General features: G+C 58.0%; 5 protein-coding genes and 1 non-coding gene across 6 annotated transcripts; 3 read left to right on the forward strand and 3 right to left on the reverse strand.

Moving 5' to 3' along the window:
• Positions 1-487: 487 nt before the first annotated feature.
• On the forward strand, positions 488-1926 carry TRAVEDRAFT_49149 (uncharacterized protein; the record flags this gene model as incomplete). Its single annotated transcript, XM_008041976.1, has 6 exons — positions 488-963; positions 1021-1147; positions 1201-1321; positions 1381-1454; positions 1513-1777; positions 1832-1926. 6 exons carry the CDS (start codon positions 488-490, stop codon positions 1924-1926), a joined length of 1158 nt encoding a protein of 385 aa, XP_008040167.1.
• A 451-nt stretch (positions 1927-2377) lies between these two features.
• Positions 2378-2470, reverse strand: TRAVEDRAFT_t142. The gene has a single exon. It is a non-coding gene; the product is annotated as a tRNA-Ser (tRNA).
• A 1325-nt stretch (positions 2471-3795) lies between these two features.
• Positions 3796-6557, reverse strand: TRAVEDRAFT_72951 (uncharacterized protein; the record flags this gene model as incomplete). The annotated part of the gene is made up of 17 exons (XM_008042229.1): positions 3796-4878; positions 4929-4953; positions 5011-5068; positions 5121-5148; positions 5203-5262; positions 5316-5416; positions 5474-5513; positions 5571-5586; positions 5641-5652; positions 5717-5741; positions 5790-5914; positions 5970-5995; positions 6044-6069; positions 6120-6137; positions 6187-6295; positions 6358-6450; positions 6499-6557. The coding sequence occupies 17 exons, from the start codon at positions 6555-6557 to the stop codon at positions 3990-3992; spliced, it is 1710 nt and encodes a 569-aa protein (XP_008040420.1). The 3' UTR covers positions 3796-3989.
• Positions 6558-7309: 752 nt separating this feature from the next.
• TRAVEDRAFT_29928 (uncharacterized protein) lies at positions 7310-9105 on the forward strand. Its single transcript, XM_008041870.1, has 4 exons — positions 7310-7562; positions 7618-7779; positions 7863-7937; positions 8067-9105. Exon 4 carries the CDS (start codon positions 8397-8399, stop codon positions 8904-8906), a length of 510 nt encoding a protein of 169 aa, XP_008040061.1. The 5' UTR covers positions 7310-7562; positions 7618-7779; positions 7863-7937; positions 8067-8396; the 3' UTR covers positions 8907-9105.
• Positions 9106-9108: 3 nt separating this feature from the next.
• Positions 9109-11374, forward strand: TRAVEDRAFT_29929 (uncharacterized protein). The gene is made up of 7 exons (XM_008041871.1): positions 9109-9510; positions 9581-10153; positions 10249-10463; positions 10522-10661; positions 10721-10864; positions 10932-11099; positions 11167-11374. The coding sequence occupies exons 4-7, from the start codon at positions 10659-10661 to the stop codon at positions 11287-11289; spliced, it is 438 nt and encodes a 145-aa protein (XP_008040062.1). The 5' UTR covers positions 9109-9510; positions 9581-10153; positions 10249-10463; positions 10522-10658; the 3' UTR covers positions 11290-11374.
• Positions 11375-16454: 5080 nt separating this feature from the next.
• TRAVEDRAFT_72952 (uncharacterized protein) lies at positions 16455-19462 on the reverse strand (the record flags this gene model as incomplete). Its single annotated transcript, XM_008042230.1, has 17 exons — positions 16455-17785; positions 17836-17860; positions 17917-17974; positions 18027-18054; positions 18109-18168; positions 18222-18322; positions 18380-18419; positions 18477-18492; positions 18547-18558; positions 18623-18647; positions 18696-18820; positions 18875-18900; positions 18949-18974; positions 19025-19042; positions 19092-19200; positions 19263-19355; positions 19404-19462. The coding sequence occupies 17 exons, from the start codon at positions 19460-19462 to the stop codon at positions 16582-16584; spliced, it is 2025 nt and encodes a 674-aa protein (XP_008040421.1). The 3' UTR covers positions 16455-16581.
• Positions 19463-20790: the final 1328 nt, after the last annotated feature.

The following is a 20790-nucleotide window of genomic DNA, read 5'->3' on the forward strand; positions in this document are numbered from 1 at the left end:
GCCACTCTCCACGCACAGTTGCAACGTGAGTACAGAAGACCGGTCTATGCGAGTGAGTGAGTGAGTGAGTGTGTATTTGACCCGAAATCATCGTACCTCGGACGTTTTCTGCGGTTCCTCCGTGCGGTCCGCTCCGCGTGCGGAACGATGAGTTTCGCACAGCCGCACCCAAGTATCAGCTGGGCGTGCTAATCGTGCAACTGTATTGATAGAATGTGCCCGAAGGAATGCTGGTGGCAAATTGCCAACCACAGTAAGTCATGATAACTGATAATCTATGAAGTAGTGTCGATATCTGACCCGATCTGACCATCGCGCATCGCGGACTCTTTCGGAGCTTCCAAATCCAAGTACCGAAGTCACCGGAACACTGCCTGCGCTTACAACAAGCTACGCTCTACCTGCATCGCAGACATAGCCATAAGAGCCATTGCACAGCAAAGACCACCCACCCGATCGCACCCTCGCAACACTACCTTCACTCACCATGTTGGTCTCAGCGTACTGGTGCTCTGTTCGCGGCTTCATATGGTGCCACGGAGGATACAGGTTGCCGCTTATTCTCTGGGAGCGCGTCATAGACGAGCTGTCGCTTCCGATGGGTGAAGAGTTCTGGCATCCTCAAGCCTTGCGGGCGTGCGCTGCCGTCTGCCGCGGATGGTGCCCACGCGCTCGCTGCAAACTCTGGCACACCACCATGATCAGAACGGGATCCCAAGCGTCCAAACTTCTAGACCTGATTGACGATGATCCGCAATTAGGCCAGCTCATTCTAGAACTCCAAATCTACCCCGCGCGCCCTGGCAAGGAGCTCGGCTGTGTGTCATTCCACCTCCCCAAGCTCACGAGCGCCCTTCCCAACCTCCGTTTGTTGTGCATGAAGCGAGTCAATTGGGTGTGTAACCCGCGCGCACATAGCGGGCCGCTCGCCCAGTTCAGGTCGCTCGTTGTCCTCCACTTGTGGTTTGCCCGGTTCCGCACTGTGGCAGACTTCATCCGCCTCGTGTGATCGCTCCGCAGCCTCCAGCATCTCGTCATACACGGCAAGATGTTTATTGAGAAGCCGCTCTCCGACGAAGATGCGCTCAGGCTTTCCGTACTGCGGAATCCGAACGCATGCGACAAACTCGCTAAGATCGAGGTTGGAGTACGTTCGTTATGCCTTCCCTCCTCGCGTCGGTCCGCTGATGAGGTTTTCAGAGCGTTCTCTGCGAACAAGGGAACAAACCAATGGTCCTCTTTCCGCCACCGCGTGTTTTCGGCGATTCGGTCGCTTCGCTTTCTCTCCAGCCGCACGGGTCGCGACTCTCCGTCGTTCTAGGTACGTGATCGGTGGTCTCCTCTGACTACGGCGCATCTCTGAAGTGCAGCACATTCCAGAGAACGTCGCTCGTTACACGCATTGGTGTAAACACCTACGCTCCCTCGAGCTGTCCGTCGACTTCTCCACTCTCGTAGCGCGCGCGCCTCCCGACGACCCGACGCAGGGTCGCGCGTTCATGTTCCACCTAGTCGCACAGCTCCCCTCCGCCTACATCATGCAATCTGTCTCCATCTCCGTCACTGGTCGATCTTCCGGCAGCCGTTCGGGACTTCCTCGACGTGCTAGTGGGCGATGAGGACGAATTCGGTCTCCTCCGGGAACATCTTCCGTCTCTACTACGCCTACACTTCCAGCTACAAGATGGCGGCTCAGACTACCTCAAGTGGTGGACGAAGGGGATCACGGGTCGTTTGCCAAGCATCGGGCACCTCGTACACGTCGAGATCGAGCGCGGTAAGTTCCTGTTGTCCTGCTCGCTACCTCCACGCTCACGACGCGATCGTCTAGTAATGGAGGGTGGATGGTCTGAAGCACCGCGGTCGAGCCCCGGGCTGTCGCGTCTTGTTATGAATGTACGGACCCCCGCACCTCCATCAAGCTGAATGCATTCGCCATCATCTAGTAATGCGGTCTTCGTATGCCTCTCCTGATGCGGGGTGGGTGCTAAGTCCGCTCGCCAATTCAGGTCAACGCGACTTTGCGAAGTAGTATGCGCGGGGTAGTAGCCGTCCCCGCACACAGGACTTGTGCTCAAGAGCCTGGTCACTGGGACCGGCGGCCCGACCCCGTTGGCCGAGCTCCAGCTCGTCCCTCCAGCACTGTAGACGAGAAGAAAAAAAAGCCAGAGGTCCAGATGCTCAGTATGAACCAAAGCGCAAGCGTTCAGGTATGTGGGGAGTAGCTGCTCGCCAGTAGATCCAGCCCGAGCAGTCAAGGTCAAGGTCACTCCAAGAACACCGTCCATCAAATATAATCTAGTTTCGACGCACACATACCGGTGATCAAAGGCTGCACAAGCATACCGCCGCCAAAAGGCTTTTTGGAAAGGCTTCACGACACCAGCAGGGTTCGAACCTGCGCTCACAAAGTGAAACAGATACTCGCTCGCGCAATTCTAATCTGTCGCCTTAACCACTTGAGGGTGAACGGCGATGCTTCGCACGCCAGATCCGATTCCAGCGGCCTAGATAATGCACATTATATTTGTCACTCATAGCATGATTAACTATGTGTTATACTACGTATAACAGGACAACAAACACATGGCCGATAATTGTAATACGGTGACAGAGGCAGCGTGGGCCGCCGATGATGCCTGCCGCAGATTCGTACACTCACAATGAGAGGTGGGCCTACAGCCCACTGGTGCGAGCATCGAGCCAAGTGGCTGTATCTAGAGGGCTGCCGCCAGATGCCTCATGCGCTCGCTGGGGGCCTCCTCATCTCATGTATGTGTTATCATTGCAACATGCACGCTGTTTCGATTATACACACAAAAATGACGTTGGATGCTACACCTGATGGCGCCGGAACATACCTGCAGTGCGGCGCCATACTCGCCAGCGCGAGAGATGCTGTTCCACACGCGTTAGCGTCGACGTCGTGGAGTGCCACACTCCAAATGTAGGTCAGAGCTCGTAAAGCTCGTGCCCCATCAGACAAAATGCGGCTGTACACAGCTCGCAAAACAAGCGAACTGGTCGCACAGCGGAATGAAGTCCGCGGCCACATAGCTCTGCACATGATCGATGAATTTTGATGCCATGGGCAGGATACCTAAGAGGCAGCAGGTGGGGTAAGATGCCACTTGCTATGGCGGGGAATATCGCCGGAAGACACGCACCGTGAGTTATCATGTCTCCCATCCCGACTCGTCAGAGCAAGGCTCTCACCTCTCATTCGCGTCGATCAAACCGTGCGCGACACTGGCGCTGACGAGCAACGGCATGCACCGCTGTAGGTACTATTCGAGTAGCTGGCAGACGTCCAAGAGAAATCGTGGGCAGAGACGATGGGAGACGGACGTAGCATGATGGTACGTATGTATCACCGAGGAGTAGCGGAATACTTGCGAGTGAAGACGCCACAGAGCAAACAGATGCAAGCAAATGCAAGCGCTCTGAAGAGTAGGGAGTCTACGGAAACCTACGGACGAACCCGGGTTCGCCTGGATTCACGTGACCAATCCATTTCTCATAGGCAAGACCGATTCTTTGTGGAATCGGAACTTTGGCTATGGTGTCATGTCCCTCCGCTCCCCCCTGCCATCCAGAATCGGCGCACACACGAGCGTCGTATTATGGGCGAGCCCGGGAGCATGTAAAGTGATGAGGACTAGTACAGCCGAACGCACGGAACTAGTCTACGCAGCTAGCTCGCGAGGCGCGAAAGAGTGATACAGCAGACGAAGAGTGTGTGCCAGAGCGTGGAAAAGATGAAAAGATGCACAGTGACAAAGGGATGGACAGCAGAGCGAACGTGGGGGATATCTGGGACGGATGTCGAAACTAGTCCGCGACGGCAAGATAGAGTAGTGAATAACATACGTATATATGGTGCACGGCGCGCTCGGTGGGCAGAAGCCTACGCAACGCGACCGCGGAGAAGCGTCTGAGCATGACGCGGGGCGAGTCGGGACCACATCACCGAGAATGGCGTGCTGCTCCTAGCCTGCCGATGACGACCCGGGGCCACCCCACACCCATACCCCGCGGTCGTCCTCAACGCCGCCAGTGCCACTTTGGAAGCTGCCGAGTGTGCGACGGCTCTCCCTCGCTGCGTTTACCATACGTGTATACCGCCGCTCGGATCCTGGGGAATCCGATGGGAGGGACGTTCGCCTCTCCTCGCCGTCCCGCGTGTCCATAGAGTACGCGCTCGGAATCCGCGGGCGCGAATGGCGAGCATGCGTAGGACTCGAGGGAGAGGACAGCGAACCCGATGGGCTCGGGATCGAGGACGCGTATGAAGCGAACCGAAGAGGAGAGAGCGCACGATCGGGCGGCGAAGGGTACTCCGGCGGATCCACTGTTGTCTCCGTGATCTCCGCCATTTCGATGTGTAATGTCGGCGGAAGGGGGTGCGCGGTTGAGAGTGGGTCCACGGGTGTTGCGTACACCGCAGCGAGCGGGTTAGGACTGGGAGGCACCGCCACGGTGGCGGAGGATGACGCGGAGGTGAAGGAGTTGAAGCGCTGCTGCTGTCCGAGGGCCGCCGCGGGGAACGCCACACCGACTACTGTTTCGATCCCGCCATACTGAGGGGAGACATCGGGGTGACTGAGCCGCGGCGCACGCAGGGTCGGCACCGGGCTCGGACGGGTCCACTCCGCGGAGGCGCGCGCATCGGAGGTCGGAGCATGGTGCGCGCCAGGTGTGGGGCTCGGGTTTGGCGGGCGCTGAGCAAGGTGCAAGGAGGCGACCGAGGCAGAGAATGAGGCAAACGGGAGCCCCTTCTGCTCCAGGGGGTACCGGAAGATACGCGAGTTGCTGGGGAGGAAAGATGTCCTGGTGTGGTGTACCTGGGAGGGGTGGATGACGCCGCGTGCGTTAAGCCTGCATGAACGAGGTTAGCTAGCGCGGACAACAACACGCGGACCGCGTACATGGCCATGTATGAATTGATGTATACTGTAAACAGCCGAATGTGAGCGCAACATCGGACCGGTACAACGGATGAAGACATACGCTTGACGACAGTAAATTCTATCGCAACCGGGATGAACGTCGTCGGATATGCGACCATCTGCCGACACGGGGATTAGCGTGTGAATTCCTGTACCAGGACAGGAACATACCATCGAAATTGCGAGGAGCGAAAAGAGGCTAAACGCCGCTGTCAGGACAGGTGGCAACAGTGGAGCGCAAGGGAAGACGCACCCAGTAATGGTACCAGTATTCAGCGTGTATACCATTAGTGTCTTGAACGGACCATTCATCCTGCACAGTACTCGTCAGCTCAACTCTAAAAATGCAGGGACACTGGGACGTACGCTTCTGAACGTGGCCGACACCGAGCAAGGAAGTAGCATAGTGATCCGGCTATGACCCCGTCGATTACGGTGGAGGCACCGAGGGGTACATATGTCGCCCACTGGAAAGAACACAAGCCTATCAGGTGGGGTTCACTGCGGTTGATACATGAACGTACAGGGGTATGAGCTAGTTCACTGAAGGCCTCGAGCTTGAATCTGCGTCGGATTATTTTCAGCGATCTGCACGTGCATCGACGCGGCGAGCTATCTCACGTCTCAACACACATCACTGAAACGAGTAAGCATGGGGTTTACACGTGCAGGCATACCGCAAGGGACGTACCTATAGCGATGCCTACGTAGATCGGGCGTGGGGGTTAGCGTGTCAAGCATCTGGGTCGGATTCGCGAGGCGCATACCATAGCCAAGACCGACCAACCCGCTCTATGGCTAGCTCAGATCTTGTGCTTCAAATGCAACTTTGCGACTCACGACAAGCCAAGGTACCAATCTGCGCATTATCCACCGCGACGCGCTTGCATGCGCCGTCAACTTCTGTCGACTCCATCTACGCGCTTCTTTACCGAAGGGTTCCATGCGTTCGTCGATAGCGAGGACTGTCGGTTAATACGGTTAGCTATTGGAGTATAGACGCCATGAGGTTCGACCTACGCGTCCATAACCGAGACGTATACAGTCTGTGATACCCGTGAGCAACAATCTGTCATGTTGGCAAACCTACTTACGTGTGCACTGAGCAGACCACAAGAGACTGCGCGGGGTCAGGACAAGCCCTTCGGAGACGGATTGCGGAAAACATACATCAATGACTATGCGAAGCTATGTGGGTCTCAGCAACTGCATCCACACAAGAAATGAACAAGCGTACCTTGAAACTCCAGACAATATGTGAAAGAGCGTCGGGCTTGTCGAAGTTAGTGACAAGGTAGAAGTAGACGAAGTGCGCGCTCAGCGCCAGATGGATCGCATCAAGGAGCCTACGGAAACAAGGAAGGGGCATAAACGGGTGAGACGAGTGGGCCGATGGAGGCTCACGTACCAGAGCCAGCCCACGGCGAGCTTCCTCCACGCCCTGTCGGTAGGATACTGGTGGAAGTAGACGAACATCTGGAGCATGGTCACCCCAAACAGTCTGCGGAGAGTTCAGCGGCGGTCGATCCAAGATGAGACTTGGGCTTACACAGCGGACAAGAGCACGCCGACGAAGAGAGCGCCATATGTGGGGTTCAGGTTGGACATGCCTCGCGAGGGCGAGGTCGGATGTGTACGGTCGGGCGCAGAGGGAGCTGTGCGCGCAGGCGTCGGGGAGGGCGGGCGGGAGGAAGAGGGAGGAGGCAAAGGGCGGGGCGGGAGACGACTCAGACATGGAGGGACGTGGCGGGGAAAGTGGCGGGACCGGGGATGGACTGAGGGCGACGGGCAGAGGGGGAAAGGCATCGTCCTAGCCCGACCGGGCGCAAATTGCGAGGGCGTCGCTTCCAGTGACAGGCCCTGAGTTCCGCGCGCTCGCCTTCTGCATGCACCGCTCCCAAATCGAGCAGTCTCCGAGTCTTCTCGCCCGCCTTCTCCACGCGAGGATCCCTGTTCTCGACATGCACGGTGCGCGTCACCCGGCCGACGGATAGTGTCTTGTGAATCCGCTTGTTGCAGGACGGAGAACGCATCCGCGCGAATGAGTGAGGAGGGAGGCGTGATGGCATTGAATGACAAGTGAGAGGTGGCTGTGTCAATTAACGTTCCTGCCTTAATTGCCGGCGCGTCATCGGTCCGCAGGCGCCTGTCTCTGCGTCTTCCGCGGAGAACGTCTCTGGCTCGGACTCTCCCTCTCCAACCGCCACTGTCCAGCAAGCCTCTCGCGACCGCTCAGACGACCAGTACGCGCGTCGCTCTTGACGACTGCATAGGCTTCCCTGGGCACGTGCATCGCCGCGATCGCCGGACTCAGGACGTCCTGTTGCACGCTTCGCCCCGTTCACGTCTCCCATGCACTACGCCCAGCGAGCCTCTTGGCCGGCCCTCGGAGCATCTTACTAGTTGAAAGGTACGTCGCCCTCGACGGCCAGTCCTCTCTATGGCCTCCTTGGCCCGCGTCGCCGCGTCCGCTCACGTGCGATTGGCGGCCGCCCTCTCGCTGCTTGGAGCACGCCCCTCTCGTGCGGGCCTTCCGTGAACTGGCCAACTAGCACGGCTGCCCTTACGCGCTCGTCCCGCTTCCACGGCTTCGCGCACACGCGACCAAGCTAGGCTCGTTTCGTCCTCTACTACCTCGCATACCATTGTCGCTCACCGTACTCTACAGCATGTACGGCCCCCCACGCACGCATACAGCGCTACCTTACGTAGTCCGACCTCACCTGGGAGGTCCCCCTCACTTCCGGTCTCAACCCCTCCCCTACACGCGTGATTGCCGCCGCTGCTGACGACTCACGGCGCGCATATAGCCTGCGTTGACGTCGAACCTGTACGTTCAAAGCTCGCCCTGTGGGTATCGCAAGTCAGCACTCATCCTGTACCCGTAAACGGACGCATACAATCACGTACCAGCCCCATCGCCCTCATCTCCGAGGCGATCGTCTTCGACACGAGTCCACGAGGACATATGGCAAGCAAGACACCAAAGTAAGACATGGGAGGGGAGACAGCGACGGGGACACACAGAGGACCACCCGTCTGTGTCCATCTCCCGTCCGTTTCTCCTCCTTCTTATACCCTCTCAGTTCCGGGCAGGTTCTGACCTCGTTCCTCCAGCGCCGACATGTCTCTACGTGCCGAGATGCGCGTCTCCACGCCTCCGCGGCAACCTCGTCTCCCAGGATACGGCCTGGCCCCCAACATACGACGTCCAGTCCTGCCCTGTAACCGCTCGCTTCCGCCTTTCTGGTCCGTAGGCCGCCCACACGTCACGACGTCCACGGGCCCTGCAGACGCCGCGGACGCACCTGCCCCCGTGCTCTCGCTCGCGAGATGGGCCACGCACGATCGTTCCTGTACCGTGCACAAAGTCGCCACCGCCCCCGCCTCGTCGTATCCATCTCGACCTGCTACGCGTTCTGACGCCGCGCCCGACCCTGCTCGCAAATGTGGGATCACGATGCTCGGAGAGCCGCCGCCTCGCCGCGTATGCACACGTCTAGGAGGGCGTTCCTCGGTGTGCACTACGCGGACGCGGACGGCCCGTCGCGCCCATCGCCGGAGTGCCCGATCTCGCGCGCCCAGCTTGTCCGGGCTTACATCGTTGTCAGGACCGTTCCAGCGGACACCAGCACGTCCGCGGCTCAGCCTGGCGGCCCTGTGAGCCTCGACGTGTGGTGCCCTGGATGCGAAGGCAGCGGACCACTGCGTCGTAGCAACCCGCAAACAAGCCCGGGTGCGGTCGATCGCCTGTCTACGACTTGCCCCGCCCGCGTCGGCCTTGTCTGCGCGCGATGGACTCCACCTGCGGAGCACCGCGCGACGAATGTGCCCGGAGCTGTGCGTATTGCCCCCGCCGACGGCTGCGCACGTTCTCGAGCGATGCCGAGGCGTCCGGGACGTCTGCTCGCCCGCGGCCGCCGCGTCCACCGCCCCAGTGTACGTCTCTGCGCGTAATACGTGGTACGGTGCAGGCCGCGCCGTGCGCATCTCTTTGCCGGGACGACGCTCGTCGGCGACGCGTCGATAGAGTCGCGCCCATTTCGAACGCGTATGCAAAGGACCCGCCGATGATGCCTGCAATCCGCCCGAGTGCCAGCACGCTGCACCGCATGGAACCCACGACGTCTTTGAGCCATGCCCGCCCCCGCCCGCCCCTCGGTACGCTTTTGATATCGAACACAGCACCGACTCGCAGAATACGCACTACTGGCGGCCCTGCGGCTGCCACACCCGTCCCGATGTCGGCCTCACGAGCATCTCCTCGTGGCGTGTGCGTGGCTGCGGCAGTCACCGACCGAGTCTGAGAGCGGATGGCGCTGCTCGCGGTCGAGGGCTCCCCGCCATGCTGCCGCGTCTCGGGAATGAAACGCGCCTTGCGGGCCTCTGCACGCATCCTCTGTCCGCGCGCGAGGTCCGCCTTGAGCACTGCGTGCGTACGCCGTCAAATACGGCTGTCTTCCGCACTCGAGAACGACGCGAAGAACGAGCACGTCGAGCGAGAACGCCGCCTGTGGCGGCCGAGAGAGCCCGTTCAGCACGGACGAACGCTCGCGGGCAGGTAAGCTTGCTGCGTACATGGCCGGTACGTTTGAACGTCGAGAGCTGACGCGGACGTTTTGGGCTCGCAGACGAACGCGAGCGCTTTGTGGTACCCGTCTAGACAGCATGAATGTCGTACGTGCTCGGAGACGGCGCGTCTGAGGTTTGGGTCGCGACGCTGGTGTCGCGCAAGCAGAGTCCGGTGCATGTACTTACTCGTAACGACTCGGAGGCCGCTTTCGCGCCCTCAGCGCCGGCCAGGTGCAGGTACCGCTGCATCGATCGCTCTCCTGGTATTCTTACGACGTCTGCTCGCCCTCGCAGAATGTGGAACGTGCGCGCGCGGCTCGCGAAGTGGGGAATCCGGCTCCACGCGATTACGAGGGCATCGCGGACGTTTGCTGAGAGGCGACACGAATGTCGAGTCGAGTCGCTTGGACACCGCCGCGAGGATAGGATTGTGCGAGTGTGCTCGCGGGGGGCTGTCTCCGGCCGTACCACTCGTCCACTCTTCTCCCTCGCACGCGGCATCTCGAAGGTGTGACTACCGGACTCCAGACGCAAGACATGGCCCACACGGTGTCTCCGAGTCACGCTCGCTGCGAGATAGCCTGATATCGCGAGGTATGGCCGTGATCTCCGTAGACGGCGCTCCTGCGCAGGTGAGTTCACAGAGTCACCGTTTTGTGGTTGTGTTCGTGTTGTGCTAACGGGCACGTTCACACAAATGCTATAATCCTCTCTGTGTGGAGATCAGCTGAGCCCGCGTCTGCCCTGGGGTTCGTGCAGAGACCGACACGCGCCTGCAGCACAAGGAGCTGCACCGCAGAGCGAGAACGGCGCTCTTTCTGAGTGCGACATGCTCGATTGTACAGCGCGGCTACCGCGCCTTCAACTTAACATGAGAATGGGTCCTCACTCCTTAGCCAGGCCGCCAGACGTCGCACTGGAGACTGCCTCGATGCAAACACGGTGCGGCACGGATAAGCTAGCTAGTCTTAATTTCGCATCTAACACCTGTGCATTAAAGCAGAGACTTCCCCCGCCGCGCGCGATGCTGGTGCCCCGGCGCCGAGTATTTCTGCGCCTAGAGCCTCGGATGGAAGTCTCTGGTTGCTTCTCACTCGCACGGCGCACGAGCGTGCTCAAAATTGCACGCCGGACTATATGGTACGTCCGCGAGTTGGTCTAACACATCCGGATGATTCTCTAATATGTTCGTGCCATAGACTCGCTTCACAGCGCACGCATACTACGTTCGCCTCTCGTATAGCTTCAAAGCCCTCCGTCCTTGCTCCGGCGGTGGCGATCTGTCATCCTGTGGTGCCATTTCGCGGGTCGCGCGGTCTCCAAACGCTGGCGCAGCGGCGTTGGTACGTTGTCAACTTCTCAACGAAATCGCACGTCCTCAAGTCGGATGCTGATTTTGTAATTCCGTAGTCCGGGTGCGCCGTGACCCGGGCATCGGCGCGCGCTGAGGGCCGTCGTAACGCCCCAGCGATGCCGCCTCCCCTCCGACGATCAATATTCAATCCCTGGTCCGCGCTCCTGCACGACGCGAACGAGCGTTACCCTGCCGGTGGGGCGCGCTGTAGTGATAGGGATGAGGTACGCGGGCTCGCGCAACTCGGAGGCCGTTGTGCGATCACGATCAAGCTTACGTTCTTTATGGCAGACATGGGATGCATCGCATTCTTCCAGGGAGCACCCCTCGCATGCGTACGGCGTTGCAAGACTGACATTCCCCCGTCTGGGCGGAATCCAGGCGCGTGTCATGCATCGAAGCGGAGCCGCCTGATCGTGCTGCTTACGCACATAGACCGCGCCGCTGGCGTTGAGGTTTTCGATCTATCCGACATAGATTTTCCCGATTTCTGTCTACGTACTAGCTGTGTTTCCCCAATGCTATCTCACTTGAGGCGCACGACGCATCCACATCGGTGCAAGCGGACACACCGCCTCGATATGCTGGTGCTACCGTGAATTTCCGATGGCAGCCGATGAGGATCTCGGGGGTCTGGCGGATATACGTACGGCAGGCTATAACGTACTGTGTAGTCGCGTTTCAGCGGAGTAAATCGGCGACTGGACCCGGCTCAAGCGCGAGCACCGGCAGATACTGCAATACGCCGGCAAATGGTGGTCCCTAGTGTGGGCTACATTTCTTGGCTCTACCGCCGCCGCTGCCGACGCTCGAGTCGAAGGCGTAGAGTACATACGATCCGAGTCAGATACTATTCATCCTATCAAGATATATAAGAGGTAGCAACTTGAAAGCGACAAGAACACCGGCCTCTCGTTACATGGCATCGAAAGAATACATCTGAATCATAGACTCCAGCCGCAGCGACGCATGATCTACATGGTGAGCGGAATCAGTATGCCAGATCCCGTGCAAATACACGAAGATAGCGGTGTTACGGCTGCATCGGCAGCATGAATCGCTCTTCTAGGATGCGGAAGCATGCCAAAAGACGCGTACTTCGAGAAATGTCATGAATACAACGCGAGACAGAGAGGTTGATGAAGAAAGCATGTTGTTAGGGGTCCGCCGTGGCGGTAGCGCGCACGGGGTCCGGCATGTGGGTCCTGGAGAGCGTGCACTATTCGTAGCTGTTTCCCAGGGCGCAAATCAGCTACAGAAAATGGGGGATGCCATAAAGGTTTCTCGCCTGGGCAAATCGAACGGGTATGATCAATAAACGGGCCTTCGTGCCGGGCTGAAATGCGAAGGGCCGCAGCTTCAAGTTGCGATCGCGTGGCTCTGCGACACTCACAAGGTTGCTGAGCCATACGAGTCCTCGTTGCTGCCTGACATAGGGCGAACAAATACCCAAGCTCCGAGCTCTGCGAGTTTCATTTGCCGCAGGCGGACATTGTGTATCAATCCGTGGCCGCATTTCTAAGACGGTTCCCACAATGTACTTCGGCCCGGCAAACTAGTACTGTGTGCCGGTACCATTGCTGCCCAGATTCTAGCGCAGAATCTCAGTAGTGGATTTGCGCCGTGGGGAAATCAGCGCACCTTGTACATCATTCTCATGACCACCAGGAGCGCATCACCGTCCGCTTCGCTTTCGCATTAGCCATATGAGGCGGACTCGGGGGGCCGATACGACGGTAACGGCCAAGCACACCAGTAGTAGAAGTTAAGGGCGCAATCAGTCCCGACGACACGGGAGCGTAGTTCGCGATGCTATGCACCACACAAGAACGTCGGCCTTACCTTTGGATTGATACTGTCGCTATGCCATGAAAGCGCACAGTATGAGCTGCTTGAAAACGACGTTGAGGACGGCCATTCTACTACATAGACTTACCGTCCGCCCGGGGACCGAGATTGGGAGTCCAAGCATGGAACACCTGTGTTGGAAATTAAACTAGTAAGCGTAGGCAAGCGAGCGAACACCACGTAGCGCGAGATCTTCGCGACTAAGTTTTGAAGCGGTTCCCTGGACTAAACTTAGCTCTTCGATTGTGTTTCGCACATGGCACAACACGTACCGTGCCCCCGCCGTGCAACAGATGGGTATTGCCTTTCAACAGCAGCATGTTGGAGTCCTAACAAGCGAGAGCAAGTCAGTCACTACGGCGATGTGACATTCAGAAGCGAAACGAACCTGGGACGCGCATAGCAGTGGAAGCAATCACCCTTCACCTGCAGGACCCAGTCGTTGGGTGAGCTACGCGGGCAGTGCGCAGTAGATGAAGGGGCAGGTACGGGATGTACGGCTTGGGCGGTCTGGCTCCGTGTCTCACGATCCTGTAGATACTGACATCAGCATTTTTGGCAACCATGTCTACATTCCGCACTCCGTGGGATGCCCTGCGCGGTGACCGTGCTCGCACAGACATCAAAATGTGAGGCGTGTTGCATGCTCATCGGAGGTGGCCATCCTGCAAATATCATCATCCAAGCGCCATCGCAACGACTTGGAATGGTATTTCCGATGCCCCAATTTGAACTCGTATAACGTACCTTCTGCAGGAAAATCACTCCCGGGATCGACCCAAATCGGCGGAGACAAATTGGTGAGAAGATGAGGCTGGCCCACGAGTAGGCCGCCACTATCGGAGTCGCTCGGGCTGGTGTGTGGAGTTAACCGTCGGACTTGCGCATTGCAGCTTGTGTTGCTTGAAATACCGTGCTTTCCGTTTGTATGCACAGAGCTGGAATTGTTATAACTCCTGAATTCACCCGAAGCGCGAACGGTAGGTTACCTGCAACCACACCGGGCTGATCGGGCTTCCTCGGAGTCACTTCCAGTGCTCGTTATTTTGAACACTGTCGTTCCCGCAGATTGCTGATGTGTATGCTCATTGATAAGCGGTGTCATGAACCAGACACGGTGTCAGGCGGTCGATGAAGGTGGTGGTACCGAGGAGACAATGAGCGCGCGGACTGCCAAGCCGGAAACTCCGTCGGGCATGAAACTGAATGGGCGCTTGATTCCTGCATACGATGTTCACACCCCCCCACCACCAAAGTCTATTGGTGCGACAATCTTAATCCTTTCCTTGTCCCTTACGGTCTTCGTTACTATGCGCAAAAATTAATTTCACGGTACATCCCGCCTTCGCTTGACCTTGCCATGTTGTCTGATTCACACGGAGAGGTTCGGCCGCCGCTGCCGCCTCAGGTCTCCACCGCCCCAAATCCTGTTCGTAAAGTAGGCAATGCGCAGTTACAAGTATATTCAAAGACGGTGTTGAAGGTACTAGCTAAACCGCATTGCTGTGGACAGTGACAAAGGTAGCTATGTGAGAGGCAGTGTCTGGACTGCTCCTCATATTTTTCACCTCTCTCACCGTCTATGGCACTAGCCTGAGATCTAGATGTACTTACATATCCAGGACGCCGGACTATCACGTCCCCAGTGTAGAGGGATGCACCACGTCCCCATGACAATTTATGAGCTGGTCCGACAGGCACGGCACATTTATGAGGAGTGACATGAAGCTATCAGTATTTCAAGGACCCGGTCTGGCTCACTGCTGAGAGAAAGCACGCTGCACATAACTCCGCCCCATTACATGTCCAGAGAATGTACGATACGGCAGCGAATAAACAGGTAGTTCTGGATTACCAGATGCAAGGATGATCACGGAAATAGCGGGCACTCACCAAGCGACACAGGCAACCACCTACTTGCTGCGCGGTCACACACACGCATCAAGGGCCATCCGAGTTGCCTGTAATGCCATTGGCCACTGCCCTGAGCTTAGATACATGCTGCGGGTTTCCAGGTAAGCTGATCGGCAGCAGCGGTCCAGGCTACAGGGGCAGGCAGAGGTAAGCAGCATCACGGCACAGAGGTCGTCGGTACGGAGATGGACACACGAGACAAGACAGTGGGACCTTGCGGTAATACGGAACTTACAGGCAGAATAACATACCCGCAATGGAATCAGCCTGGAGCCTGGTCGATGTGGCCTCGCCCTCACCATGATCTCGTCTTGTCCCACCCTCGTCGCTTTGTATCCTGCTGCTCGCCGTTTTCGATTCGACAGACCACTCTTTGCTCTGTGATATCGGCAGACAATCCACCGCCGCACCCAATATGTCTTTCCCCACTTGCTGGCCATGTAGGCGCTTCGATACTGGGGCTTGCAGACGCCGCACAGACATGCAGCCTGGCATGCTTGATCCAAGTGGTGATTCACAATCGGATCAGCTTTCATTACTGCACTGAATAATGAATGGTACGTACGAGCAACTTGTGCAAGTGTTGCATAGCTCACCAAGGTCACGTCAGACAGCAGTACCCTCCGACCTGCGAGCCTGCGAGCCTGCACCGAGTATAGGAAACCTGTAATTGTGCGTCACTCCCTATTTGACTAGGTAGTGCCAGCTCTCGTACCTTTCACCGCACAGGTCGCAGCCTGTCGCCACCGTTGTATATGCCGTGGCGGAGAAGGCCGGATGGAGGATGACGCTGGAGCGAGGTCAGGTACGTGCCCCCAAACTTTCGCAATCCAGTGACACGGTGATGACTTGCTAGCGAGGTTCAGTAAGATTTCGTTCGCGCGAACAGAGTACGGTACGCACATGTCTGCTTGTATTGCGAGCGATGTCCACACGGCTAGCTTCGAAGCATAGCCGCCAGGTCATCGTCACCTGTGCAAGGGTGGCCTGCTCTGACAGACTGTGGTACCGGAACATCGCCGACCACCCACCGCTGCGAAGCCCACATCTGACAAGTTCGTGATGCTGGCTATACTCCTGGGCCTGAGCTGACGTGCTGTGCTCGCGACACATGCATGTCCAACGTCTGTTCCCATCGATGCGAACCAACACCCGCGCGGCGGTCGAGTGCAACATGCTGCGACCCAGGTCCGCCGGCGCGTTGCGTTTGCCATCTCGAGACGTGAATCACGTAGCGCTCGTATTTGTCTGACGGCGGCACTGGCGCTCTCACGTCTGCCTACACAGTGTGCGCAATGCAGAACCATCCTCCTGTGCCTGCAGCTGAGCGATTTTCAGCAGTATGTCGAGCGGCACATCTGCTTGCACTCGAAGGTCGTGGGCCCGGCGGATGTATACAGCATAGTGGTACTTACGTTGAATTCCGGTGTGGAGACCTCCAAGTCCCCGCTGCCACCGTATACAGCTGCGGTACGGCGGCGGCCAGCGCCAGACGTTGTGCAAAAATCTATGCGGACCGCCAGATGCTGTAAGTACTTCGTTGTGCTCCGAGTCGAGCAGACACACAGAACCTCGGGGCGGCGTTTTTTGATGGGGTCCTGAGCAGCGTAAACAGCCGAATATGGTATCCCTAAGTCGTTTTGGCAACGAGAAGGCAGAATGAATCGCATCAGACCGGTGCCGCGTGCGAGCCGCTGCGATGAGCGTAGGTAGTTGTTTGTCGAGATGGGTCCCTGCCACGTACGGGTAGTAAAAATGTAATGCCAGTCACGGCAGAGTGTCCATGTGCGCAAGACCCAGAAGACGTCGATAGCCTGCTACATAGAGCTAGTACCGCAGCAGAGCCGACTGTGAATGTCGGATACTGACAGTGACGGCGTAAAGCAAGGACGAAGCGCGCGCGAACGCACTCGTGCGGCACGAAGTCAGACGAATAAGCGCCCGTCAGCGCGGTTCCCTCCCTGAGCGAATCGCGGTGAGTTCTGAAGGCGGAGATGGACCACGCTTGGGCGACGCGCTCATGCCCCTGATTGCTGCTAGGATACACAACACGATGATGCCCGTCGTGGCGCAGATTGCATCCGCCGAGCTTCCCCCGCTGGAGCTCGGAGGCCGAGTCTGCCGCCAAACGAGGAGCACACGCCGGCCCGCGGCGACCTCTCCCGCACACCCCAGGGAGACGATGTTGCACACAGTTCTCCTCTCCATAATTCTTTGCGGTACTCTGACGACCCGCCCCCGCCCGCTCCCCGGCTTCCCGTCTCCCGTCCGCCCCCGCACACTTATCCCACCGGCTCTGTCCTTCCGCTCCGCGGAGGCACGCGTTGACGACTCTGGGAAGCTACCAAGCGTCCGGCGGCTCTCCCTGGCCGCGTTCACCATGCGCGTATACCGCCGCTCGGATCCTGGGGAATCCGATGGGAGGGACGTTCGCCTCTCCTCGCCGTCCCGCGCGTCCATGGAGTACGCGCTCGGAATCCGCGGGCGCGAATGACGAGTATGCGTAGGACTCGATGGAGAGGACAGCGAACCCGATGGGCTCGGGATCGAGGACGAGTAGGACGCGAAGCGAAGAGGAGACAGGGCACGGTCGGGCGGCGAAGGGTACTCCGGCGGATCCACTGTTGTCTCCGTTATCTCCGCCATTTCGATGTGTAATGTCGGCGGAAGGGGGTGCGCGGTTGAGAGTGGGTCCACGGGTGTTGCGTACACCGCAGCGAGCGGGTTAGGACTGGGAGGCACCGCCACGGTGGCGGAGGACGACGCGGAGGTGAAGGAGTTGAAGCGCTGCTGCTGTCCGAGGGCCGCCGCGGGGAACGCCACACCGACTACTGTTTCGATCCCGCCGTACTGGGGCGAAACGTCAGGGTGGCTGAGCCGCGGTGCACGTAGAGTCGGCACCGGGCTCGGACGGGTCCACTCCGCGGAGGCGCGCGCGTCGGAGGTCGGAGCATGGTGCGCGCCAGGTGTAGGGCTGGGATTCGGCGGACGCTGAGCAAGATGCAAGGAAGCGACCGAGGCAGAGAATGAGGCGAATGGCAGCCCTTTCTGCTCCAATGGGTACCGGAAAATGCGGGAGTTGGAGGGGAGGAACGAAGCTCTGGTGTGGTATACCTGGGAGGGGTGGATCACGCCGCGTGCGTTGAGCCTACATCAACGAGGTCAGCTAGCGCGAGCGACAACACACGGACGGCGTACATGGCCATGTAAGAATTGATGTATACTGTAAACAGCCGAATGTGAGCGCAAAACTTGACCGGTACGAGTGAGTAAACATACGCTTGACGACAACAAATTCTATCGCAATCGGGATGAACGTTGTCGGATATGCGACCATCTGCCGAGAAGGGCATCAGCGTGTGAATTCCTGTACCAGGGCAGGAACATACCATTGCGATTGCGAGGAGCGAAAAGAGGCTAAACGCCGCTGTCAGGACCAGTGGCAACAGTGGAGCGTAAGGGAAGACGCACCCAGTAATGGTACCAGTATTCAGCGTGTATACCATTAGTGTCTTGAACGGACCATTCATCCTGCACAGTACTCGTCAGCTCAACTCTAAAAATGCAGGGACACTGGGACGTACGCTTCTGATCGTGGCCGACACCGAGCAAGGAAGTAGCATAGTGATCCGGCTATGACCCCGTCGATTACGGTGGAGGCACCGAGGGGTACATATGTCGCCCACTGGAAAAAACACAAGCCTATCAGTTGGGGTTCACTGCGGTTGATACATGAACGTACAGGGGTATGAGCTAGTTCACTGAAGGCCTCGAGCTTGAATCTGCGTCGGATTATTTTCAGCGATCTGCACGTGCATCGACGCGGCGAGCTATCTCACGTCTCAACACACATCACTGAAACGAGTAAGCATGGGGTTTACACGTGCAGGCATACCGCAAGGGACGTACCTATAGCGATGCCTACGTAGATCGGGCGTGGGGGTTAGCGTGTCAAGCATCTGGGTCGGATTCGCGAGGCGCATACCATAGCCAAGACCGACCAACCCGCTCTATGGCTAGCTCAGATCTTGTGCTTCGAACGCAACTTTGCGACTCACAACAAGCCAAGGTACCAATCTTCGCATCACCCATCGCGAGGCGCTTGCTCGTGTCGTCAACTTCTGTCGACTCCATCTACGCGCTTCTTTACCGAAGGGTTCCATCCGTTCGTCGATAGCGAGGACTGTCAGTTGACAGGTCAGCTATTGGAGTGCACACGCCACGGACTTCGACCTACGCGTCCACAACCGAGAGGTATACAGTCTATGGTAGTCGTTAGCAACAAACTACCTTACTCGCGTACCTACTCACGTGTGCACTGAACAGACAACAAGAGACTACGCATAGTCAGGACAAGCACTCCGGAAACGTACTGCGGAAAACATACATCAATGACTATGCGAAGCTATGTGGGTTTCAGCAATTGCACTCGCAAAGGAGATGAACAAGCGTACCTTGAAACTCCAGACAATATGTGAAAGAGCGTCGGGCTTGTCGAAGTTAGTGACAAGGTAAAAGTAGACGAAGTGCGCGCTCAGCGCCAGATGTATCGCATCAAGGAGCCTACGGAAACAAGGACAGGACGTAAGTGGGTGAGACGACCTGGTGATTGGAGGCTCGCGCACCAGAGCCAGCCCACGGCAAGCTTCCTCCAAGGCCTGTCCGTAGGATACTGCTGGAAGTAGACGAACATCTGGAGCATTGTCACTCCGAACAGTCTGCGTAGAGGTCAGCAGTTATAGATCCGAGACTCGACTCGAGCTTACACAGCGGACAAGAGCACGCCGACGAAGAGAGCGCCATATGTGGGGCTCAGGTTGGACATGCCTCGCGAGGGCGATGTCGGACGCAGATTGATGGGCGCAGATGGAACGTTGCGCGCGGGCGTCGAGGAGGGAGGGCGGGACGAAGAGGGAGGAGGCAAGGGGCGGGGGCGGGAGGCGACTCAGACATGGGGGGACGTGGCGGGGAAAGTGGCGGGACGGGGGATGGACTGAGGGCGACGGGCAGAGGGGGAAAGGCATCGTCCTAGCCCGACCGGGCGCAAATTGCGAGGGCGTCGCTTCCAGTGACAGGCCCTGAGTTCCGCGCGCTCGCCTTCTGCATGCACCGCGCCCTAATCGAGCAGTCTCCGAGTCTTCTCGCCCACCTTCTCCACGCGAGGATCCCTGTTCTCGCTATGCATGGCGCGCGTCATCCGGCCGACGGATAGTGTCTTGTGAATCCGCCTGTTGCAGGAAGGAGAGCGCATCCACGCGAATGAGTGGGCGGAAGGAGAGGAGGGAGACTGATGGCGTCGAATGACAAGTGAGAGGTGGCTGTGTCAATTAACGTTCCTGCTTTAATTGCCGGCACGTCATCGGTCCGAAGGCGCCTGTCTACGCGTCTTCCGCGGAGAAGGTGTCTTGCTCGGTCTCTTCACGTCCTCCGACGTTGACTTGTCCAACAAACCTCCTTTCCATCTAGGCGCCACATGTTCTGGAATTCTACTCATACCGCCGATCGTACGACCTGCTCAAGACGTCTACAACTTACTAAGCTATCAGTAGGAGTTCCGTGATTAATATATTTATTTGTGCATAACCTCGAGCACAACACTGCCAGTACGCACAAGGACAGGGGAGTTTCGAATCTTATGAGGCGTGCCAGTGTTTGCGGAGCCCTGGTGCTTGCACTCATGGCGGAGCGTGCAGCGGGATCTGTGGGCGAACAGACAAAGACCTCAGTACGGCGCGCTCGTGGTACGAGTGCAAGACTGATATATTATGTACCTGTGGGCGAACAGACAAAGACTGCGAGCCGAGTACATGAGTAAAGAGTCCGAACGGGAACGGGGCGTAAGTAAGACTCACCCTCAGTACGGCGCGCTCGTGGTACGAGTGCAAGACTGAGGGGGTCGAAACGAGAGGCGGCCGGTATATGTGAGCGCCGCGCGAGCGACGAGCGGGAACACGAGGCGGGAGATGGAAAGGCGCGGAACGCGAGCATGTACCGTAAATGGAAACGATGAATCGATGGCGAACGATATACGGAAGTGGCGCAGGGGTAAGAGAAAGGCGAGAATGCGCAGTCGCGCGGTAGGTAGCAAGTAGCGTATCATAGGAAAGAATGTAGGTATAGCCGGTGTGCGATAAGGTGAGCGTGAGGCACGAC

The sequence above is a fragment of the Trametes versicolor genome, assembly GCF_000271585.1.
Source record: "Trametes versicolor FP-101664 SS1 unplaced genomic scaffold TRAVEscaffold_8, whole genome shotgun sequence".
Taxonomy (NCBI): Eukaryota; Fungi; Basidiomycota; class Agaricomycetes; order Polyporales; family Polyporaceae; genus Trametes; species Trametes versicolor.